At 40.6% G+C, this 20,935-nt stretch overlaps 1 protein-coding gene across 4 annotated transcripts in view; it reads left to right on the top strand.

Annotated features, from left to right (window-relative positions):
* The first annotated feature begins 1,671 nt into the window (after nucleotides 1–1,671).
* GEMIN2 (gem nuclear organelle associated protein 2) overlaps nucleotides 1,672–20,935 on the top strand; it is a 23,996-nt gene continuing 4,732 nt past the window's right edge. The window contains exons 1-8 of one of the 4 annotated variants that reach the window (XM_023189628.2): nucleotides 1,673–1,873; nucleotides 2,228–2,312; nucleotides 6,046–6,135; nucleotides 6,582–6,641; nucleotides 10,377–10,490; nucleotides 12,960–13,004; nucleotides 16,201–16,269; nucleotides 19,670–19,780. In XM_023189628.2, coding sequence (XP_023045396.1) covers nucleotides 1,737–1,873; nucleotides 2,228–2,312; nucleotides 6,046–6,135; nucleotides 6,582–6,641; nucleotides 10,377–10,490; nucleotides 12,960–13,004; nucleotides 16,201–16,269; nucleotides 19,670–19,780 — 711 coding nt within the window. In that variant the 5' untranslated portion in view covers nucleotides 1,673–1,736. Of the gene's footprint in view, nucleotides 1,874–2,227; nucleotides 2,313–6,045; nucleotides 6,136–6,581; nucleotides 6,642–10,376; nucleotides 10,491–12,959; nucleotides 13,005–16,200; nucleotides 16,270–19,669; nucleotides 19,781–20,935 lie in introns of all 4 variants that reach the window. The other 3 variants (XM_023189629.3, XM_023189630.2, XM_023189631.2) reach the window with 3 other exon arrangements.

The following is a 20,935-nucleotide window of genomic DNA, read 5'->3' as shown; positions in this document are numbered from 1 at the left end:
TCTTGTTGCCCAGGCTGGAGTGCAATGGCACAATGTCGGCTCACTGCCATCTCCACCTCCTGGATTCAAGTGATTCTTCTGCCTCAGCCTCCCAAGTAGATGGGATCACAGGCACCTGCCACCATGCCCAGCTAATATTTTGTATTTTTACTAAAGATGGGGTTTCACCATGTTGGCCAGGCTGGTCTCGAACTCCTGACCTCGGGTCATCTGCCCAGCTCAGCCTTCCAAAATGGTGGGATTACAGCGTGAGCCACTGTGCCTGGCCAAGATTCTTTACAGATGCAAATTTTCCCCCACAAAGAACAGCTTTGCAGGGCCTTTTCAAAATAGGGCAAAGAAACATGTTTTGGGGTAAAATATTTTTTTCTTCTTCTTTGTCTCATAATGCTATGCTGAAGTGAGGTTGAAAAGTAAATCATGATATATAGGGTTAAATAAAACCCATCTGATGAGAATTTATGCTTTGTAGGGCATGACTCCTCAGACCCCTTAGATAGGAATTTGGGCAAAATTTAAAAATCAGTTTAGTCCTCAAGTCACTACTTTTTCATATTTGTCCTTGATTATCACCAAAATGTTGGAGGACAGGAGTATTTCTCCCTATTCTCTTTTAAGTCTGTTTTTCCCAAAACCAGTGAAAATTTGTTAACCAAATAACTGTAGTCTGCAGCCAAGCAATATCTTTCCCAGTGTCCCAACTGTTTAGTTGCAGTTCCTAAGCATTAAGTACTTAAATAAGCTAAGGACTATCCTCACTTTATCTTCAATTTAGATTTACATCCTGGTTTAAAATCAGTTCCTTGCAAGCTAAAGGCAGTGCTATAAATAAAAAAAAAAAAAAAAATTTAAACCTTCTAAAATAAACATAAATGTTAGAAAATAAAAGTCAATTGTATTCACTCAATTGTATTTGTTTAGAAATAATCAGATATTATACTTGTTTCTTGCACATTCCTGCCTTGTTTCCTCACCTATGAAATGGAGATAATAATACTATCTACCTAACAAGACTGACCTAACATTTTTAATTTCTCGGTGTTAGCATTAATTTCATTTTTTTCACTATTTGTATTTAAACGAAGAGATTTTTCTTTAAAACGAAAATTAAAAAGTGCTGGCTATTCTAGGAGTAATATTCATTCCAAATAAACATACAGTGATCTTTGAAGTGGTCAAGCACTAGAAATTCCTGTAGAAAATTAATTTTTCATTCATTTGGCATCGGATAAATCTAGGTTGGAATTGGTTCTTCCCCTTTGGAAGGTCAGTCCCTGCCCTAAGAAAGCGGAATATTACTACCCACTTCACAAGATTTTTCTAAGAATCAAATGAGAAAATGTGTGTGTTTATGAAGGGTTTAAGAATTTAGAGCTCCATGAATGATAATTACCGTAATATTGTTCATTAATTCAAAAAACATTTCTAAGGATCCCTCACTACTAGAGATGCCTAAAAGTTGCTAACCCTCGGCCTTTACCCAGCGTTAGAAAACAAAACAGAGAGTAAAAGACCCAGAAACGCGTTCGAACCAATTCAGCTAGGAATTAAATTCTCAGATCCTTCATTACACCACCGGAGCCTTAACCTTGAGGCAAGCAGCAGTTTGTTCATGCGCAGTTAACGCTCCCTAAACTGCCGCTTGCTCAGCTCCTGCCTAAGGTGTCTACTTGTGCGCCTGCGCTGTGACCTAGCATGGGCGCAAGCGCTGAGCGGAACTGACTGGTTTGTAAACCATGGCGTGGGTACCAGCGGAGTCCGCAGTGGAAGAGTTGATGCCTCGGCTATTGCCGGTGGAGCCCTGCGACTTGACGGAAGGTTTCGATCCCTCGGTACCCCCGAGGACGCCTCAGGAATACCTGAGGCGGGTCCAGTGAGTGATTTGGCCCTGGGCGGGTGGGCTGGTCTTCTACACTGCCCCTGTGTACAGCCCCCGGTGCTCTATTCCCATTCCAGTCTCTTGCGAGTTCGGGTCTATTCAGAATTCTGGATTACATCCTAACGTGGGCGAGTTTCTGTTGAACGTGATTGCACGTATCAAGATGTGTGCTCTTAGATTTGTTTTCAATCCAGATAATTTCAGAAATACATTGCTTAGTACCTCAATTGGAAGTCTGAATTATTTTTCTAATTTCACAATGAACTGTGGAAATGGATCGCTCGTTTTACTACACCTGAGCAAAGCACAATAGAAATTTAATTTCTCGCGTTTATTACTTATTTGTAGGATCGAAGCAGCTCAATGTCCAGATGTTGTGGTAGCTCAAATTGACCCAAAGAAGTTGAAAAGGAAGCAAAGTGTGAATATTTCTGTGAGTTTTATTAACCGTCTGGAGATTACCCCCAATCCCCCATTAAAAGACTAACGCTCCCTATAGTATCCGACAGTATCAGTTATGACGTAAGATTTGACTACTCGCTGTAAAATTAGATATTCGCTTGTACTTTTTCCTCTAGAAACACAATTGGCATTTACTGCCTCTAAAGAGGCTTTCTGTAACTCTAGCCTTTGTGGAGGCTTGCCCATGTTACTTCAGGGACATTATCCAGTCCTTTCAAAGGAGTCTTTAAATGGGTTGCTTACGCTTTTTTTTGTTGTTGTTTTGTTTTGTTTTGCTTGTTTGTTTGTTTTATAGAGAGTGAGTCTCTGTTGCCAGCAGGTCTGGAACTCCTGGCCTCAAGCGATCCTCCCGCCTCTGCCACCCAAAGCGTTGGGATCACAGGCATGAGCCACCTCGCCTGACCCCTTTATTTTTAAGGAACCTTTTTCCAGTTATTGGATCAGTGTTTAATCTTAGTTTAATCTAATTTAATCTGAATTTGACTAAATTTTTTAATAGAAACCCAGATGTCTTACACTTTTTTTTTTTTTTTTGAGACAGTTTCACTCTTGTTGCCCAGGCTGCAGTGCAGTGGTGCGATCTCAGCTCACTGCAACCTCTGCCTTCCAGTTTCAAGCGATTACCCTGCCTCAGCCTCCTGAGTAACTGGGATTACAGGCGCCCACCACCACACCTGGCTAATTTTTGCATTTTTAGTAGAGAAGGGGTTTCACCGTGTTGGTCAGTCTAGTCTCGAACTCGTGGCCTCATGATTCGCCCACCTCTGCCTCCCAAACTGCTGGGATTACAGGTGTGGGCCACCATACCCGGCCTTACTTTTATAGCTATGTGCACACTCTGGACATTTTCATTTATTTATTTATCCAGCACATCTTTAATTGAGCAACTAGGTTGTGCTGGGCCCTGGGAATACAACAGAGGATAAGACAAAAAAGGTTCTTACCCTTGTAGAGTTTACATACTCTCCCGAGGAAGACAGAGAGTAAACAAGCAAACAAATAATTACATATTGTGATTATTGCTATGAAGAAAATAAGCATATATAATAATCAATACATGACAGAACTACTGTAGATAGAGGAATCATAAAAGGACTCTAAAAGGACTCTCTTTTTCCCTTTTTTTTTTTTTAAGTCTCGATTTTTCACCCAGGCTGGAGTACAGTGGCACAATCTTGGTTCATCACAACCTCCGCCTCCCAGGTTCAAGAGCTTCTCCTCCCTCAGCCTCCTAAGTAGCTGGGATTACAGGTGTGTGCCACCACACCCGGCTAATTTTTGTATTTTTAGTAGAGACGTGGTTTTACCATGTTGGCCAGGCTGGTCTCGAACTCCTGACCTGAAGTGATCTGCCTGCCTCTGCCTCCTAAATTGCTGGGATTACAGGTGTGAGCCACTACGCCTGGCTAGCAAAGGTCTCTCTAAGGAGGTGCTATTTAACCTAAGCTCAAAGGAGAGTGGCATTTTATGTTATTTATTTATTTTTTCTTTGAGATGGAATCTCTGAGTCTCGCTCTGTCACCCAGGCTGGAGTGCAGTGGTGCAATCTCGGCTCACTGCAACCTCTGCCTCCTGGGTTCACACCATTCTCCTGCCTCAGCCTCCCAAGTAGCTGGGACTACAGGCGCCCTGGGAGAGTGGCATTTTAAATAGTTGATAGTAATTTCCTTTTCATGTTAAAAGTAGTTTCTCTAACTGATATTTGTAATCAGGAAATTTTAATTCAGCCACTATCATTTTTCCTATAATTCCTCTTCAGGATTTTTTAGTTGATGGACATCTAATGGAACAGAATGTCTTAATATACCTAATTTGATTGATTGATTGATTGATTGATTGATTGATTGAGACAGGGTCTTGCTTTGTTGCACAGGCCAGAGTACAGTGCCATAATCATAGCTCACTGTAGCCTCGAGCTCCTGGGCTCAAGCCGTCCTCCCACCTCAGTCTCCCCAGTAGCTGAGATGACAGGCATGTGCCACTGTGCCCAGCTAATTGTATTTTTTGTAGAGACGGGGTCTTGATATGTTGCTCAGGCTGTATGTGCTGTTTTAGAAAACAGAAGTGGCCGGGCGCGGTGGCTCAAGCCTGTAATCCCAGCACTTTGGGAGGCCGAGACGGGCGGATCACGAGGTCAGGAGATCGAGACCCTCCTGGCTAACACGGTGAAACCCCGTCTCTACTAAAAATACAAAAAATTAGCCGGGCGAGGTGGTGGGCGCCTGTGGTCCCAGCCACTCGGGAGGCTGAGGCAGGAGAATGGCGTGAACCCAGGAGGCAGAGGTTGCGGTGAGCTGAGATCCGGCCACTGCACTCTAGCCTGGGCGACAGAGCAAGACTCCGTCTCAAAAAAAAAAAGAAAACAGAAGTATGGTTGGGTGCAGTGGCTCATGCCTGTAACCCCAGCACTTTGGGAGGCCGAGGCAGGCGGATCACCTGAGGTTGGGAGTTCAAGCCCAGCCTGACCAACATGGAGAAACCCCATCTCTACTAAAAATACAAAATTAGCCAGGTGTGGTGGCACACGCCTGTAATCCCAGCTACTCAAGAGGCTGAGGCAGGAGAATTGCTTGAACCCAGGAGACAGAGATTGCGGTGAGCCAAGATGGCGCCATTGAGCTCCAGTCTGGGCAACAAGAGTGAAACTCTGTCTCAAAAAAAAAAAAGAAAACAGAAGTAGGCAGTTTAAAGTTAAGCGTCTTTAAATACATTTTGCCCATACCAAAGTTCTTATTTTTTATTTTATTGATATATAATAATCATACATAATTTCATGCTTTATCATGCAGGCAAAATAATAATCATTGTACATATTTATGGAGTACATGTGATATTTTGAAACATGCATAATAATCAGATATAATGTATATATAAAACAATGTATAATAATCAGAGTAATTAGGATATCTATCACCTCATTTATCATTTCTTTGTTTTGGGAACATTCAAATCTTCTAGCTGTTTTGAAATATACAATAAATTATTGTTAACTGTAGTCACTCTACTGTGCTATTGAACGTGAGAACTCATTCCTTCTATCTAACTGTATTTCATACCAGAATTCTTTATTTGGGGTATATCTCTCTTTTTGTTTCTGTTTTGCTATTCTAGAAAGGCAGGTAGAACTAGATCATATCCTCCAGGCTCCTGTCATTTAGATTTTATAGACACTCCAACTATAAACCTTTCCAGATTTCTCTGATTAAGGTGACTTAAGACTCTTTCCCTAATGTTTTTAACTGGAATATAAATAGTAAAGTGAAATGCCTACTTTTTTACATCTGCAAAAAGTATTTTATTTTCTTGTATAATCTTTTTTTTTGAAACGGAGTCTCGCTCAGTCGCCCAGGCTAGAGTGCAGTGGCGGGATCTCGGCTCACTGCAAGCTCCACCTCCTGGGTTCATGCTATTCTCCTGAGTAGCTGGGACTATAGGCGCCCACTACTATGCCCGGCTAATTTTTTTGTATTTTCAGTAGAGACAGGGTTTCATGATATTAACCAGGATGGTCTCGATCTCCTGACCTTGTGATCCGCCCGTCTCAGCCTCCCAAAGTGCTGGGATTACAGGTGTGAGCCACCATACCCGGCCTCTGTATAATCTTTATTATATACTTTATCTTGGTTTTACTTTGCTTTGCAGAGGCATGAGATTCTAGTTTTGACACTACTGTTGATCCTAATATTTGTGAACTTGATCTCTAGCTTTCAGGATGCCAACCCGCCCCTGAAGGTTATTCCCCAACACTTCAATGGCAACAGCAACAAGTGGCACAGTTTTCAACTGTTCGACAGGTGAGTGTCATATTTAATCTGATTAAGCCCCTGTTGGATTTATTTCTGTTCTTAGACTGTAGCTGGAAAAATAAAATTTATGATCCTAAAGTATACAGAATATTCATGAATTAATTACCAAATTATTATTATAATCATTAGACATAATACAGTTTGAAATATTTTCTAAGTTTTGTTTATTTTTATTTATTTATTTATTTATTTCAGTAGTTTTGGGGAACAGGTAGTTTTTGGTTTCATGGATAAGTTCTTTAGTGGTGATTTCTGAGATTTTGGTGCACTCGTCACCCAAGCAGCGTACTCTGTACCCAATACGTGGTTTTTTATATCTCACCCCTCCCACCTTTCCCATTTTCCAAGTTTTAGATGGTTACAATTTTGTGCAGAAACTGATCTCAGTTATCGATTTTTTGAAGAGTACCGTCTAACATCTTTTCTTCCTTTAGAATGTGAACAAACATAGAAGTCACTGGAAATCACAACAGTTGGATAGTAATGTGACTATGGTATGTAAGTTTCTCAGTTTTAAGTTGTACAATGTATACCTGATGGAAAGCGTCTATATTTACTTCCAGTCTTTAAAGATTCACTTGCCTGGTCAATTATTTTCATTCTCTTCAATATACCATTAATAGTAACAATTCCATTACGTTAGTAGCCTGGAAAGTATGATTTTCATGACAATTTTTTTTTTTTTTTTTTTGAGACAGGGTCTTGCTCTGTCTCCCGGGCTGGAGTGCAGTTGCACAATCATGACTCACTGCAGCCTAGACCTCCTGGGCTCAAGTGATCCTCCCACCTCAGCCTTCCAAGTAGCTTGAACTTAAGGCACATACCACCATGCCCAGCTGATTTTTTAAATTTTTTATAGAGACAAAGTCTCCCTGTGTTACCCAGGCGGGTCTCTTACTCCTGAGCTCAAGTGATCCTCCTGCCCTAGCCTCCCCAAGGGCTGAATTACAGGCATGAGCTACTGTACCCAGCCTTTCATGTCAATTTTAATTCATAATATCTTGGGGGACTTTAGATAGGTGACTGTTAAGCTTCCACACGTTTTTAAGGGTTCTTCTAGACATTTACTTTCTAGGAAATAAATACATTTTCAATATTTACCAAAAAATTGAATAAAGGCTTATTTTCCTGATGAGGTGATGGTGGCATGCAGTAAACTCACATGTTTACAGAACTTGTGAATGAATGGATTCTGCTTCTGTTTAATGTGATGAGTCTGCATCACAATTCCAGTGACACATAAGTGAAATTTGTCATGTATATTGTCATGCATATGTCCTTCATTTTCTCAGTTTAGATATAATTTTAAGCTCTTTAGTAGATATATCAGGACTACCAAATGAAAAAAGGAGTTGGAAAGATGATATATTGTCTCAGGACAGTAGTTTGTAACCTTTTAGGGGATTTCATATTCCTTCATAGAATCTAATGAAAGCTATTTATGTTCAGAGGGAAAAAAAATGCACCTGTGCACAAAATTTTAGTTTCAGGTAGTTCATAGATTTTAGATTTTAGAAGCTTCCTTTAGGCAGTGCTTCCTGATATCTTTTACACGGTGACACATTAGAATAAATGACTGCTTGCATATTCTTCCTGAAACCAGCCGAAAGCTGAGAGATTCAGTATATGGCATCTCTGTATGCTTCTGCATACCATTTGGAAGCTCTGCTCCAGCAAAAGTGTGAAGGGAAGTAACTTATCACTTGCCAAAGGTCATTTAACTCGTAAAAGGTATAGCTAGTTCTTCTATCAAAGAAGCCTGGGCACATAAACACACAAAAGGTATGCTTAGGGTTCAAACCCAAGTTGGTCTGTCTCTAAAGCCTGTGTGCCTTTGACTAGGCAATGGTGCCTTCCTAGTACCAAGGATGTATGTATGTAGTTGGGACAGGGCTAGGTAGGTAAATATATTTTTTTCTGACTTAGTAGAAGGGCTTTTGGGTACATGCCCACTATCTAAAAAAGAAACCACATCAGTAACTTTATGACTTAAGAAAATTCTGTCAAAAATGGAAATGACCTAATATAATTGCTTCAATAAACTATGGTCCGTCAGAACAGTGGAATATTAAAGTACACTCTGAGCCAGGCACAGTGGCTCATGCCTGTAATCTCAGCACTTTGGGAGGCTGAGGCAGGCAGATCACCTGAGCTCAGGAGTTCAAGACCAGCCTGGGCAACATGGCAAAACCCTATCTCTATTTAAATTATTTAAAAAATAAAGTACACTCTGATGGCAACTGTGTGAAAACATAAACATTTGTTTATTAATTGATATAATTAAGCATATACTATATTTAATAATCAGGATATTTAGTACTAACTGAAACAGAAACAGTTTCTGACCTGATGGAGTGATAGGAAAAGGTAAATATACTTATTCCAAGACAATAGGGTTTAACTTTGTAGTGGTCTCATGTTCATCATGAGGTTTTATTTTATTTTATTTTTTATTTTATTTATTTTTTTGAGATGGAGTTTTGCTCTCATTGCCCAGTCTGGAGTGCAATGGCACAATCTTGGCTCACTGCAACCTCTGCCTCTTGAATTTAAGCAGTTCTCCTGCCTCAGCCTCCCAAGTAGCTGGGATTACAGGCACCTGCCACTACACCCAGCTAATTTTTCTATTTTTAGGAGAGATGGGGTTTCACCAGATTGCCAGGCTAGTCTCGAACTCCTGACCTCAGGTGATTCATCCTAAGGATTTAATGAAAGCTACTTATCCCTAGAGGGGGAAAATGCACCTATGCAGAGTAATGTGCAAGGTGATATGTACAAATAAAAGTTGTTTTGTTAAGAAGGTTATATTGAGCTGAATGCTTCTCCCAACTAGTCCTGAATTTTCTGTCTGGCAGCACGAGTAGATCTGTTTCTTCTTTGATTGGACAGCCCTTCAGATATGTGAAATATGTAATCACATCTCTTTACATGGGATAAACATCCTTCATTCTATTAAGCATTCTTGGTGCATTTTTTCCTCCATACTTATTTCTGTCTTTATCATCCTCTTTTGGACACACCCTTGTCTGTCAGTGTCCATTAAAGTCTTGTCCAAACTAAACATATCTTGGCTGGGCACTGTTGCTCACACTTGTAATCCCAGCACTTTGGGAAGCCAAAGCAGAAGAATTGCTTGAGACCAGGAGTTTGAGACCAGCCTGGGCAACATAGTGAGACAACTATCTCTACAAAAAAAAAATTAAAAATTATCAGGCATGGTGGCACGTGCCTGTAGTCCCAGCTACTCAAGAGGCTGAGGTGGCAGAATTGTTTGAGCCCAGGAGATTCAGGCTTCTGCACTCCAACTTGGGCGACAGAGCAAGACCCTGTCTCAAAAAATGTAATAATAAGAAAAAACAACATGTCCCACATATTTTGTAGCCACTTAGGCACTATGTTTGTCAGGGCTGCCATAACAGACTAGGTGGTTTAAACAACAGAAATGTATTTATTTTCTCACAGTCTTGAAGGCTGAAAGTCCAAGAGCAAGGTGGCAGCAAGGTTGGTCTCTCTTTTTTTTTTTTTTTGAGGCAGAGTTTCGCTCTTGTTGCCCAGGCTAGAGTGCAATGATGCAATCTCGGCTCACTGCAGCCTCCGCCTCTCGGGTTCAAACGATTCTCCTGCCTCAGCCTCTGGGTAGCTGGGATTACAGGTGTGTGCCACCACATCCAGCTAATTTTTTTTGTGTATTTTTAGTAGAGGTGGGGTTTCGCCATGTTGGCCAGGCTGGTCTTGAACTCCTAACTTCATGTGCTCCGCCTGCCTCAGCCTCCCAAAGTGCTGGGATTACAGGCATGAACCACCACACCTGGCCTCAGGTTGGTCTCTTCTGAGGCTTTTCTCCTTGGCTTGCATAGGGCCACTTTCTCCACGTTTTCTCACATGGTCTTTCCTCTATGTGTGGGAGTCCCTGGTGTTTCTTTGTGAGTCCAAATTTCCTCTTACAAGGACACTAGTAAGATTGGATTAGGGCTCACCCTAATGGCCTCAATTTAAATTAATCACTTCTTTAAAGGCCCTATCTCCAAATACAGTCACATTCTGAGGTACTGGAGTTTAGGGTTTTAACATACAAATTTTGGGGACAGAGATTCTACCCATAACTGGCACCCTATATTTGGGTTGAGGTAATGGGAATATGGAAGGCCTTAACTTCTTTTTTTTTTTTTTTACTGTTCAGTGTAAAAATTAATACACAGGAATAAATCAGTTTTTTTTTTTTCTTTTAGCCAAAATCTGAAGATGAAGAAGGCTGGAAGAAATTTTGTCTGGGTGAAAAGTTATGTGCTGACGGGGCTGTTGGACCAGCCACAAATGAAAGTCCTGGAATAGATTATGTACAAGTAAGGGCTGTGTGGATAAACAAAAAGCGTTTTCATTTTGGTGCATCACTTAATATAAGGGGTCAGCAAACTCTACCCTGGGCCAAATCCAGTTCATGGCCTTTTTTATATCCATGAGCTAAGGATTGTTTTTAGGTTTTTAAAGAGTTGTAAAAAAGAAACAAATAATATGTAGCTGAGACTTTTTATGTGGCCTGCAAAGCCTAAAATATTTGCTGTCTAACTCTTGATAGAAAATGTTTGGCAACCCAGACTTAGTTTATTAGCTCTTCAACCTAACAAAGCAGCTTAGTTTCTGAAACAATTTACTGTGACTTTTTTTAGGTTGGCTTCATATCCCTTATGTTTGACTTGGTAATCATTTTATGAGTTGGATAAGATTCAGGGTGTTTTAAAATGACAAGGCATCAGGCAAACAGTGTTTTGAGTAGCCAGGAAAAAAATGGAAATTGACACAATTAGGTGCTTTAAAATGCATAATCACATAGTATTTCATGGGCCTGTAAAAAAGTAAATCATATATTCTGAAGATGAAATTTTAAGGATATCTTTAAAATTCATGTGGCTGTAGTCATAAGTTATGTAGCCAACTCCTTGTCCTTCAGGATTTACCTGCCCCCAAGTTTGCAGGTGTTCCTTTAAAATCCAGTGTATGCCTCTGCATTAGCGCTTACTCCCTATAGCATGTCGTTCTCTTCAGTTCAACAGGTATTTATTATTTGCTATATGGTGCCACATTGTGTTTTTCCCATTTAAAACTAATTTTTCCCAAAAATGTAAAGAGCCCCAAGAATCAATAAAAAGACCAAGAATCACCCCTCCCCTGCCCAAGAAAAAACAGCCAAAGGATATAGATACCTCACAGAAAGGAAATAAAATTATTCTTATATGACAAGATGCCAAAAATCACTTGTAATAGAAGTATAACATAACTATGTCAAGGTGCTATTTTTCAGGTAACATATTGGCAATGAAAGTTTGATACACCATATTGACAAGAGCTGGGAAAACAAGCACTCTTAGACGTGGTACAGTAGTGTAAATAGACTCAAATCTTAGGGAAGTTAATTTGATACACTTTCTATGTAACCAATTGATCTTTTGGATGATATCCTTAATATATGCTACATTTCAAAAATAGTTTTTTATACATATGTATGTATATATATATATATATATTTTTTTTTTTTTTTTTTTGAGACAGGGTCTTCTGTCATCCAGGCTGGAGTGCAGTAGTGCAGTCATTACTCATTACAGCTTCAACCTCCTGGGCTCAAGCAATCGTCCCACGTCAGCCTTCCACGTAGCAGGGGCAGCACGCACCCACCACTACATCCAGCTAATTTTTAAATTTTTTGTAGCAATAAATTTTTTAATTTTTTAAGATAAAAATTTTTAATTTTTTTAAAAAAATTTTTGTAGAGAGAAGTTTTCGCCATGTTGCCAGGTTGGCCTGGAACTCCTGGGCTTAGGTAATCCTCCTGCTGGGATTACAGGCATGAGCCACCATGGCTGGCCAAAAATGGTTTTTAATTTAATAAGGAAATAAAACTTACTTATTTAGCTTATTTTCAGAGAATACATACAAATAAAATACACCATGTTAAAAAAAACCCTTAAGAAAGTAAGCGTTTAATGTATATCCTCTTAAGTTTCTCACAAATCAGTGGTATTTTAATAATTAGGAATCACAGCATCAGACTCCAAAGTAGACTTTTAAAAATTGAATCAAATTAGGTTTAAAAAATGTCATTCTAATTCAAATGTCCTTAATTCTTGAAAATGTTAGCTTTAGCTGAAGATTTTGAAATGGTGTGTACCACATAATAATGTCATCAATATGTTACAGTTTTATTGAATATACTTAATAAGTTAGTTTTTTCAAGTACTATCATTTAACAAAATTTTAGTCTTTAACATTTTAGTTACTAAATCATACTTTATTTAAAAATTTACATATTCAGGCCAGGTTAGGTGGCTCATGCCTGTAATCACAGCACTTTGGGAGGCCCTGGCAGGTAGATCACTTGAGCTCAGGAGTTCCAGACAAACCTGGGCAACATGGCAAAACCTCGTCTCTACCAAAAATACAAAAAAATTAGGTGGGCGTGGTGACATGCACCTGTGGCCCTAGCTACTAGTGAGGCTGAGGTGGGAGCATCACTTGAGCCCAGGAAGCAGAGGTTGCAGTGAGCCAAGATCGCGCCACCACACTCCAGTCTGGGTGACAGAGTGAGACCTCATCTTAAAAAACAAATTACATATTCAAATTTTAAGACGTTATTTTCTTCCACATTACCAACATAGTAGTTTCCGGAATGTCTTACTGTAATGGACAACGAAAGAATTTTCTTTTATTTGTTCTTTGTTTCTAAACAACAGTGTGGCAAGAAATGCACCAGTTTGGAAAAAAAAAAAAAAGAAGAAGCTTTTCCATTTAGTAAATTTCAGTCTCATTTTTTCTTTCAGATTGGTTTTCCTCCCTTGCTTAGTATTGTTAGCAGAATGAATCAGGTAAAATTAATAATAAAGATATATGCATTATTTCGTTTGCATTGTGTGTGAGAGCATTTGAATTATTAATACATTTACTGAATTCTTATAGTATGGAAGACTTTGTCCTAAGCTCTGTAATGGTTCTTATTTAATCCTTACTACAACCCTCTATGGGGAGTTGTTGATATCTACTTTTTATAGATGAGGAAACTGCATTTGAGGTTAAGTAACTTGCAGGTGGTTTTTCAGCAAGTAAATGGCAGTACTGGGATTCAGTGCCAGGTAGATCTAACTCCAGAGCTCATGCTCTGTCTTAATCATGGTGCTAGAGTATTAATTTCTGTAGACTTAAGTTCTAAGTCTTAGATTCTGAGATTTGAATTAAATACAAGGTCCCTAACTTACAATGGTTCAGTTTAGGATTTTTTTTTTTCCCCCACCATGTCTGGCTAATTTTTGTATTTTTAGTAGAGACAGGGTTTTGCCATGTTGGCCACATTGGTCTCGAACTCCTGGCCTCAAGTGATCCACCCACCTTGGCCTCCCAAAGCGCTGGGATTACAGGCATGAACCACCATGCCCAGCCAATTTAGGAATTTTCAACTTTACAATGTGTTTATCAGCACATAACCCCCTTGCAAGTTCAGGGGCATCTGTACTAAGGTTAGATTGCTATTTCTAGTTCTAGATGTCTTGTACATTCTATTAAGATTGAAATATGGGCTGGGCCCAGTGGCTCACTCCTGTAATCCCAGCACTTTGTGGGGCTGAGGTGGGTAGATCACGAGGTCAGGAGTTCGAGACCAGACTGGCCAACATAGTGAAACCCTGTCTCTACTAAAAATACAAAAATTAGCTGGGCGTGGAGGTGCACACCTATAATCCTAGCTACTCAGGAGGCTGAGGCAGGAGAATCGCTTGAACCGGGGAGGTAGAGGTTGCAGTGAGCCAAGATCGCGCCATTGCATTCCAGCCTGGGCAACAGGACGAGACTCTCAAAAAAAAAAAAAAAAGAAAGATTGAAATACATAATTTCTTGGACCAAAAGGGGAGAATTATGGAGTTTGGTTCTTCAGTTTTTTAGGAGTAAGGACTCTATTACTCATTTTAAAAGCAAATAAAAATTTATTTTTATCTTCACATAGCATTGGGTACCTTTGGAAGCCTTTTTTTTTTTTTTTTTGGCAGGGTCTCATTCCTTTGCCCATGCTGGAGTACAGTGGTGTGATCTTGGCTCACTGCAGTCTTGTACTCTGGGGGTCAGGCAATCCTCCCACCTCAGCCTCCTGGTAGCTGGGGCTAATTTTGTTTGTTTATTTTTGGTAGAGACAGGTCTCACTGTGTTGCCCAGGCTGGTCTGGAACTCCTGAGCTCAAGCTGTCCTCACACTTCAGCCTCCCAAAGTGCTGGGAATACAGGTGTGAACCAGTGGGCCCAGCCAACAATTTTTTGGTGGGCTATATTCTATTGGAAATAATACACAGGTTGACAGTTTTACTTAATCATTTGCATTAAGATATTGTAGCAGTCATACTAAATTCCATCAGTGTCATTTTTGTTGTAACCATCAACTGTATTTGAATAAACCAGAGAATATTTTCAAGAGTTTGATAAATCCATCTGTATAGTTTAAAAACATCTTTCTCCAGCTAATTTTTTCTTCAGATGTGTACTTTGATTTAATTTGGATTTGGAAATAAACTAGTGGGTTTTTTTGTTTTTTTTTTTTTTTTTTTTGAGACGGAGTCTCTCTCTGTCGCCAGACTGGAGTGCAGTGGCACGATCTCGGCTCACTGCAACCTCCACCTCCCGGGTTCAACCAATTCCCCTGCCTCAACCTCCCTAGTAGCTAGGACTACAGGCGCACACCATCACGCCCAGCTATTTTTTGAATTTTAGTAGAGACTGGGTTTTACCATGTTGGCCAGGATGGTCTCGATTTCCTGACCTCGTGATCCACCTGCCTCGGCCTCCAAAAGTGCTGGTATTACAGGCGTGAGCCACTACGCCTGGCCAACGGATGGTATTTTTATAAATACTTTTTTTTTTTTTTTGAGACAGAGTTTCGCTCTTTTGCCCAGGCTGGAGTGAAGTGGTGGGATCTCAGCTCACTGCAACCTCCACCTCCTGGGTTCAAGCAGTTCTCCTGTTTCAGCCTCCCAAATAGCTGGGATTACAGACGCCTGCCACCATGCCTGGCTAATTTTTGTATTTTTAGTAGAGATGGGGTTTTGCCATGTTGGCCAGGCTGGTCTCAAACTCCTCACCTCAGGTGTGCCATTGTACCAGGCCTTTTTTTTTTTTTTTTTTTGAGACAGAGTCTCACTCTGTTACCCAGGCTGGAGTGCAGTGGCACAGCCTCGTCTCACTGCAACCTCCGCCTCCTGGGTTCAAGGGATTCCCCGGCCTCAGCCTCGCGAGTAGCTGGGACTACATTCACTCACCACCACGCCCAGCTAATTATTGTATTTTTAGTAGAGATAGGGTTTCACCATGTTGGCCAGGCTGGTCTCAAACTGACCTCAAGTGATCCACCTGCCTCGGCCTCCCAAAGTGCTGAGATTACTGGCATAAGCCACTGAGCCTGGCCACAAATACATTTTTTTTTTTAACCTTGTGAAGTCTTTCAAGTAGTTACAAACTAAATTATTAATAGTTACAAACTAAATCCTGGGATTTAAACCAAGGTGTTAGTTGATATTTGAAAGTGTGAAAATATTTGTTTTAAAAGCCTCACTGAAGCTAGGCGCGGTGGCTCACACCTGTGATCCCAGCACTTTGGGAGGCCGAGGCGGGCGGATCACTTGAGGCGGGGAGTTCCAGACCAGTCTGACCAACATGGAGAAACCCCGTCTCTACTAAAAATACAAAAATTAGCCAGGCGTGGTGGTGCACGCATGTAATCCTAGCTACTTAGGAGGCTCAGGCAGGAGAATTGCTTGAACCCAGGAGGCGGAGATTGCAGTGAGCCAAGATCGCGCCACTACACTCCAGCCTGGGCAACAGAGTGAGACTCCATCTCAAAAAAAAGCCTCATGGGATAAGCCATCTAATCAAACTAATTAGAGTCAAAAGAATTAGCTTTCTTTGAAAATTTAAAGAATGAGGCCATTTTTAACATCGGAGTTGCTTTCTAAAGAAACTTAATGAAACTCATATTCGATTTGTGTTTTATTATTAATACAACTCTTCTCCACTCCCTCCTTTTTTTTAGGCAACAGTAACTAGTGTCTTGGAATATCTGAGTAATTGGTTTGGAGAAAGAGACTTTACTCCGGAATTGGTAGTATTGCATGTTTTTCTTTTCATAATGTAGGCAAAAATTAGATGTTTTGGGTCAACTATGAGCCACATATACAGTGGTGCTCCCATAGGATTATAATACTGTATTTTTACTGCACTATTTTTTGTTTGTTTGTTTGTTTGAGACAAGGTCTCGCTGTGTTACCCAGAGTGCAGTATTGCAATCATAGCTCACTGCAACCTTGATCTCCCCAGCTCAAGTAATCCTCCTGCCTCAATCTCCTGAGTAGCTGGTACTGCAGGTGCATGCAGCCACGCCCAGCTTTTTTTTTTTTTAAACTAGAGACAAGCTCTCACTATGTTGCCCAGGCTGGTCTTGAACTTAGTCCAAATGATCCTCCCTCCTCGGCCTCCCAAAATGCTGGGAATTACAGGCATGAGCCACCATGCATGGCCTTTTGTGTTTTTTAAATAGAGATGAGGTCTCACTATGTTCCCCAGGCTGATCTCAAACTCCTAGGCTCAAGTGTTCCTCCCATCTTGGCCTCCCAAACTGTTTGGATTACAAGCATGAGCCACTGAACCCGGCTCCTTTCCAGTGTTTAAATATGTTTAGATGTGGCCAGGCACAGTGGCTCATGCCTGTAATCCCAGCTACTAGGGAGGCTGAGGCAGGAGAATCACCTAAGGCCAGGGAGGTTGAGGCTGCAGTGAGCTATGATTGTGCCACTGCACTCTAGCCTGAGTGACAGAGTGACACCCTACCTTAAAAAATAAATATATGGTTTTTTTGGATGCACAAATGTTTACCATTATGTTACAGTTGCCTACAGTATTCAGTACAGTAATGTGCTGTATAGGTTTGTAGCCTAGGCGCAACTGGCTATGCAATATAGTCTAGGTGTATAGTAGACTATACCATCTAGGTTTGTGTAAGTACACTCTGTGATGTTAATCCAGGGACAAAAATCACCTAACAACACATTTCTCAACATATATCCCCCTTCATTAAGTGACGTATGACTATACTTATATATGAGATATGGTGCTACAGTATTTATTTATTTTTTATTTATTTGTTTTGAGATGGAATCTCCCTCTGTCGCCCAGGCTGGAGTACATTGGCACGATCTTGGCTCACTGCAGCCTCTGCCTCCTGGTTTCAAGCAATTCTCCTGCCTCAGCCTTCCAAGTAGCTGGGATTACAGGCGCCTGCCACTACACCCAGCTGATTTTTGTATTTTTGTAGAGACAGGCTTTCTCCATGTTGGCCAGACTGGTCTTGAACTCGTGACCTCAGGTGATCTGCCCATCTCCACCTCTCAAAGTGCTGGGAGTACAGGCGTGAGCCACTGTGCCCAGCCAGTGTTTACATTTATATATTTGTATGTGTGTGTGTATGTGTGTGTGTGTGTATGTATAATCTGAACTATGCTTGTTTGTAGTCAAACACTAGAATGTAAATCAATATACTACTTCCTTCATTGAGAAAGTCTTACTTTGAGAAAAAAAGTCAATGAAAGAGTTGATGTATATCCTGGTACAAGGTACAAACTCCTTATCTTGTTGCAGACAAGTGTAGAGAATATTTAATATCCGAATGCTAGCTTTACATATTAAATGTATCCCTTAAAATTTGAGTCAAGTTGAAACATACAATTTTTTTTTTATAGAAAAAGAATTCCACAAGTTGTAAAAGAAACCTGGATTTGAATCTTTTTGTGTAAGAAAGTCTTAACTATTGATTTGGGTTTGCCCGAGGAAACCATCTTAGTGTGTTGTATAAATTGCTATTTAAATTTTGTCCTAATATTTTTTAGGTTTCCCCAAAGTGATATGTTGCTCAGAATAAATGAAGTTGTATATAGTACTGGTGGAAATACAAATTTGGTATAACCTTTCCAGGATACAATCTGGTGATCATATCTGAAAAACCTTGATGAATATACATACCCTTTGTCACCATTTTACTTGCAATACTTAATAAACTTTCCCCATGTTGTTAAATGAGATTAAACAAGGGGATGTTATTAAATACTCTCAACCAGACACTTAACATTCCCTTGTTAATCCCATTTAACTACATGCGATGGCTGAATGGGGTGGCTCACTCCTGCAATCCCAGCACTTAGGGAGGCTGAGGCGGGTGGATCACTTGAGGTCAGGAGTTTGACACCAGCCTGGCCAACATGGTGAAACCCCCATCTCTACTAAAAATACAAAAATTAGCTGGGCATGGTGGCAGTCGCCTGTTGTCCCAGCTACTCAGGAGGCTGAGGCAGGGGGACTGCTTGAACCTGGGAGGCATAGGTTACAGTGAGCCGAGATGGCACCACTGCACTCCAGCCTGGGTGGCAGAGTGAGACTCCATCTCAAAAAAAAAAAAAAAAAAAAGACAAAAACAACATTGTAAACATTTTATTATGTATTATAAATAAAAAAGATGGCTACAAGATGATATTACAACTGATGAAACTGTATTGAAAAAAGTTGTACAGCCGGGCACAGTGGCTCACACCTGTAATCCCACCACTTTGGGAGGCTGAGGCAAGCGGATCACTTGAGGTTAGGAGTTCGAGACCAGCCTGAACAACACGGTGAAACCTCGTCTCTATTAAAAATACAAAATTAGCCAGGTGTGGTGGTGCATGCCTGTAATTCCAGGTACTCAGGATGCTGAGACAGGAGAATTGCTTGAACCCAGGAGGCGGAGGTTGCAGTGAGCCGAGATCACACCATTGCACTCCAGCCTGGGCAACAAGAGCGAAACTCTGTCTCAAAAAAAAAAGAAAGTCATACATACAAATAGGAAAAACAAGAACATTTTAAAAGTGAGTCAAAGTTTTATCTGGAATGTTGGGATTGCAGGTTTGTTTTTTCTTGTCCTTGTGGTATTCTTCACAGTTTTTCTGCATCAAATATGTATTCATTTTGTAACTGAAAACCCCATTTTAAAAGGGAGTGGGGATACATTCAGCCTGTCATAGTATTTATAGAAGTGTCAAAAGATTATTTCATCTGTGGTATACTTTGTATGTCCCCAGAGGACAAAATTATACAATTATAAAATGATTTATATATCTGTCCATACAGAACAAAGAAAAAAATATATCTTAATTTTTTCAAGTATTTATATTCATCTTAATGTAGTTTTCTGCTTACAAATGAGAACTTCCTGTCATAAGGAATATCTGAAACAAACTCTTTGGAGATCAGGGAATATTTTGAAGTATCCAATGTCCTGTGTCTGTAATTATAGGATACAAGAGATAACACCTGGCTCTCCAAATGAGGCTTTGTTGTCTATACCCAAATATAATATAGTTAAATGTTCTATGAATTTATTCATAGCAGATAATCAGGCATAACATTGGACATTTAAAAAATAAACTTCTGGTTCAGTATTTGTCTAAATATTACTTTTTTGAATTTTTTTTTAGGGAAGATGGCTTTATGCTTTATTGGCTTGTCTTGAAAAACCTTTATTACCTGAGGCTCATTCACTGATTCGGCAGCTTGCAAGAAGGTGCTCCGAAGTGAGGCTCTTAGTGGTAAGCTGCAACTTACTGTTTAAAATTAAAAGCACCCACCAATTTATATGGTGGTAAAGAAGGAGTTCAGTGAAATAAGAAAACACATGGAATATTTTATTGGTTGCAATTAGATTTGTAAAGCCCAAAATAATAGTAGCTTAAATAATATGGAAATGTTTTCTGAGATAAAGAAAGTCTGGGCCGGGTGTGGTGGCTCACACCTGTAGTCCCAGCACTTTGGGAGGCTGAGGTGGGTGGATCACCTGAGGTCAGGAGTTTGAGACCAACCTGGTCAACATGGTGAAACCCCATCTCTACTAAAAACACAAAATTTAGCCGGGCGTGGTGGTGGGTGCTTGTCATCCCAGCTACTCAGGAGGTTGAGGCAGGAGATTTGTTTGAACCCAGGAGGCGGAGGTTGCAGTGAGCTGAGATTGCACCACTGCACTCCAGCCTGGATAACAGAGCGAGACTCTGTCTCCAAAAAAAAAGTAGGTAAAAAAATTAGATTTTTACTAAGATGGCAGTAACCTAGACCTTTGAGTTTTGTCGTATGTGGCTTTCATCCTCATGCTTATCTCATGATCCAAGATGGCTGCTGTAGCTTCAGCTTTTTTTTTTTTTTTTTTTTTTTTGGAGATGGAGTCTCGCTCTGTCACCCAGGCTGGAGTACAATGGTGCCATCTCCACTCACTGCGAGCTCCGCCTCCCAGGTTCATGCCATTCTTCTGACTCACCCTCCTGAGTAGGTGGTACTACAGGCGCCCGCCACCATGCCTGGCTAACTTTTTTGTGTTTTTAGTAGAGATGGGATTTCACCGTGTTAGCCAGGATGGTCTCAATCTCCTGACCTCGTGATCGGCCCACCTTGACCTCCCAAAGTCCTGGGATTACAGGTGTGAGCCACCGCGCCCGGCCGCTTCGCTGCTTTTCTGCTAAGGTGGGGTAAAGCCCATACATTCTTCCAGTACTGAAAGGCTGGGGTTGGACATTCGCATGGTCTCCGGGGCCAGGCAGGTACCAAAACCATCAAAGTAGATATGATATAAACCACTGGGGACTAGTGGGGTTCAGCAAACCATCTGAAAGGACAGACCCTATTCTGGCTGTGTCTAGTTTTTTTTTTTTTTTTTTGACCGGGGCTTGCTCTGTTGGCCCCGGCTGGAGGGCAGG

Source organism: Piliocolobus tephrosceles, chromosome 6 (genome assembly GCF_002776525.5).
Source record: "Piliocolobus tephrosceles isolate RC106 chromosome 6, ASM277652v3, whole genome shotgun sequence".
In the NCBI taxonomy this organism is placed as follows: Eukaryota; Metazoa; Chordata; class Mammalia; order Primates; family Cercopithecidae; genus Piliocolobus; species Piliocolobus tephrosceles.
This window is presented reverse-complemented; position numbering and strand designations above follow the sequence as displayed.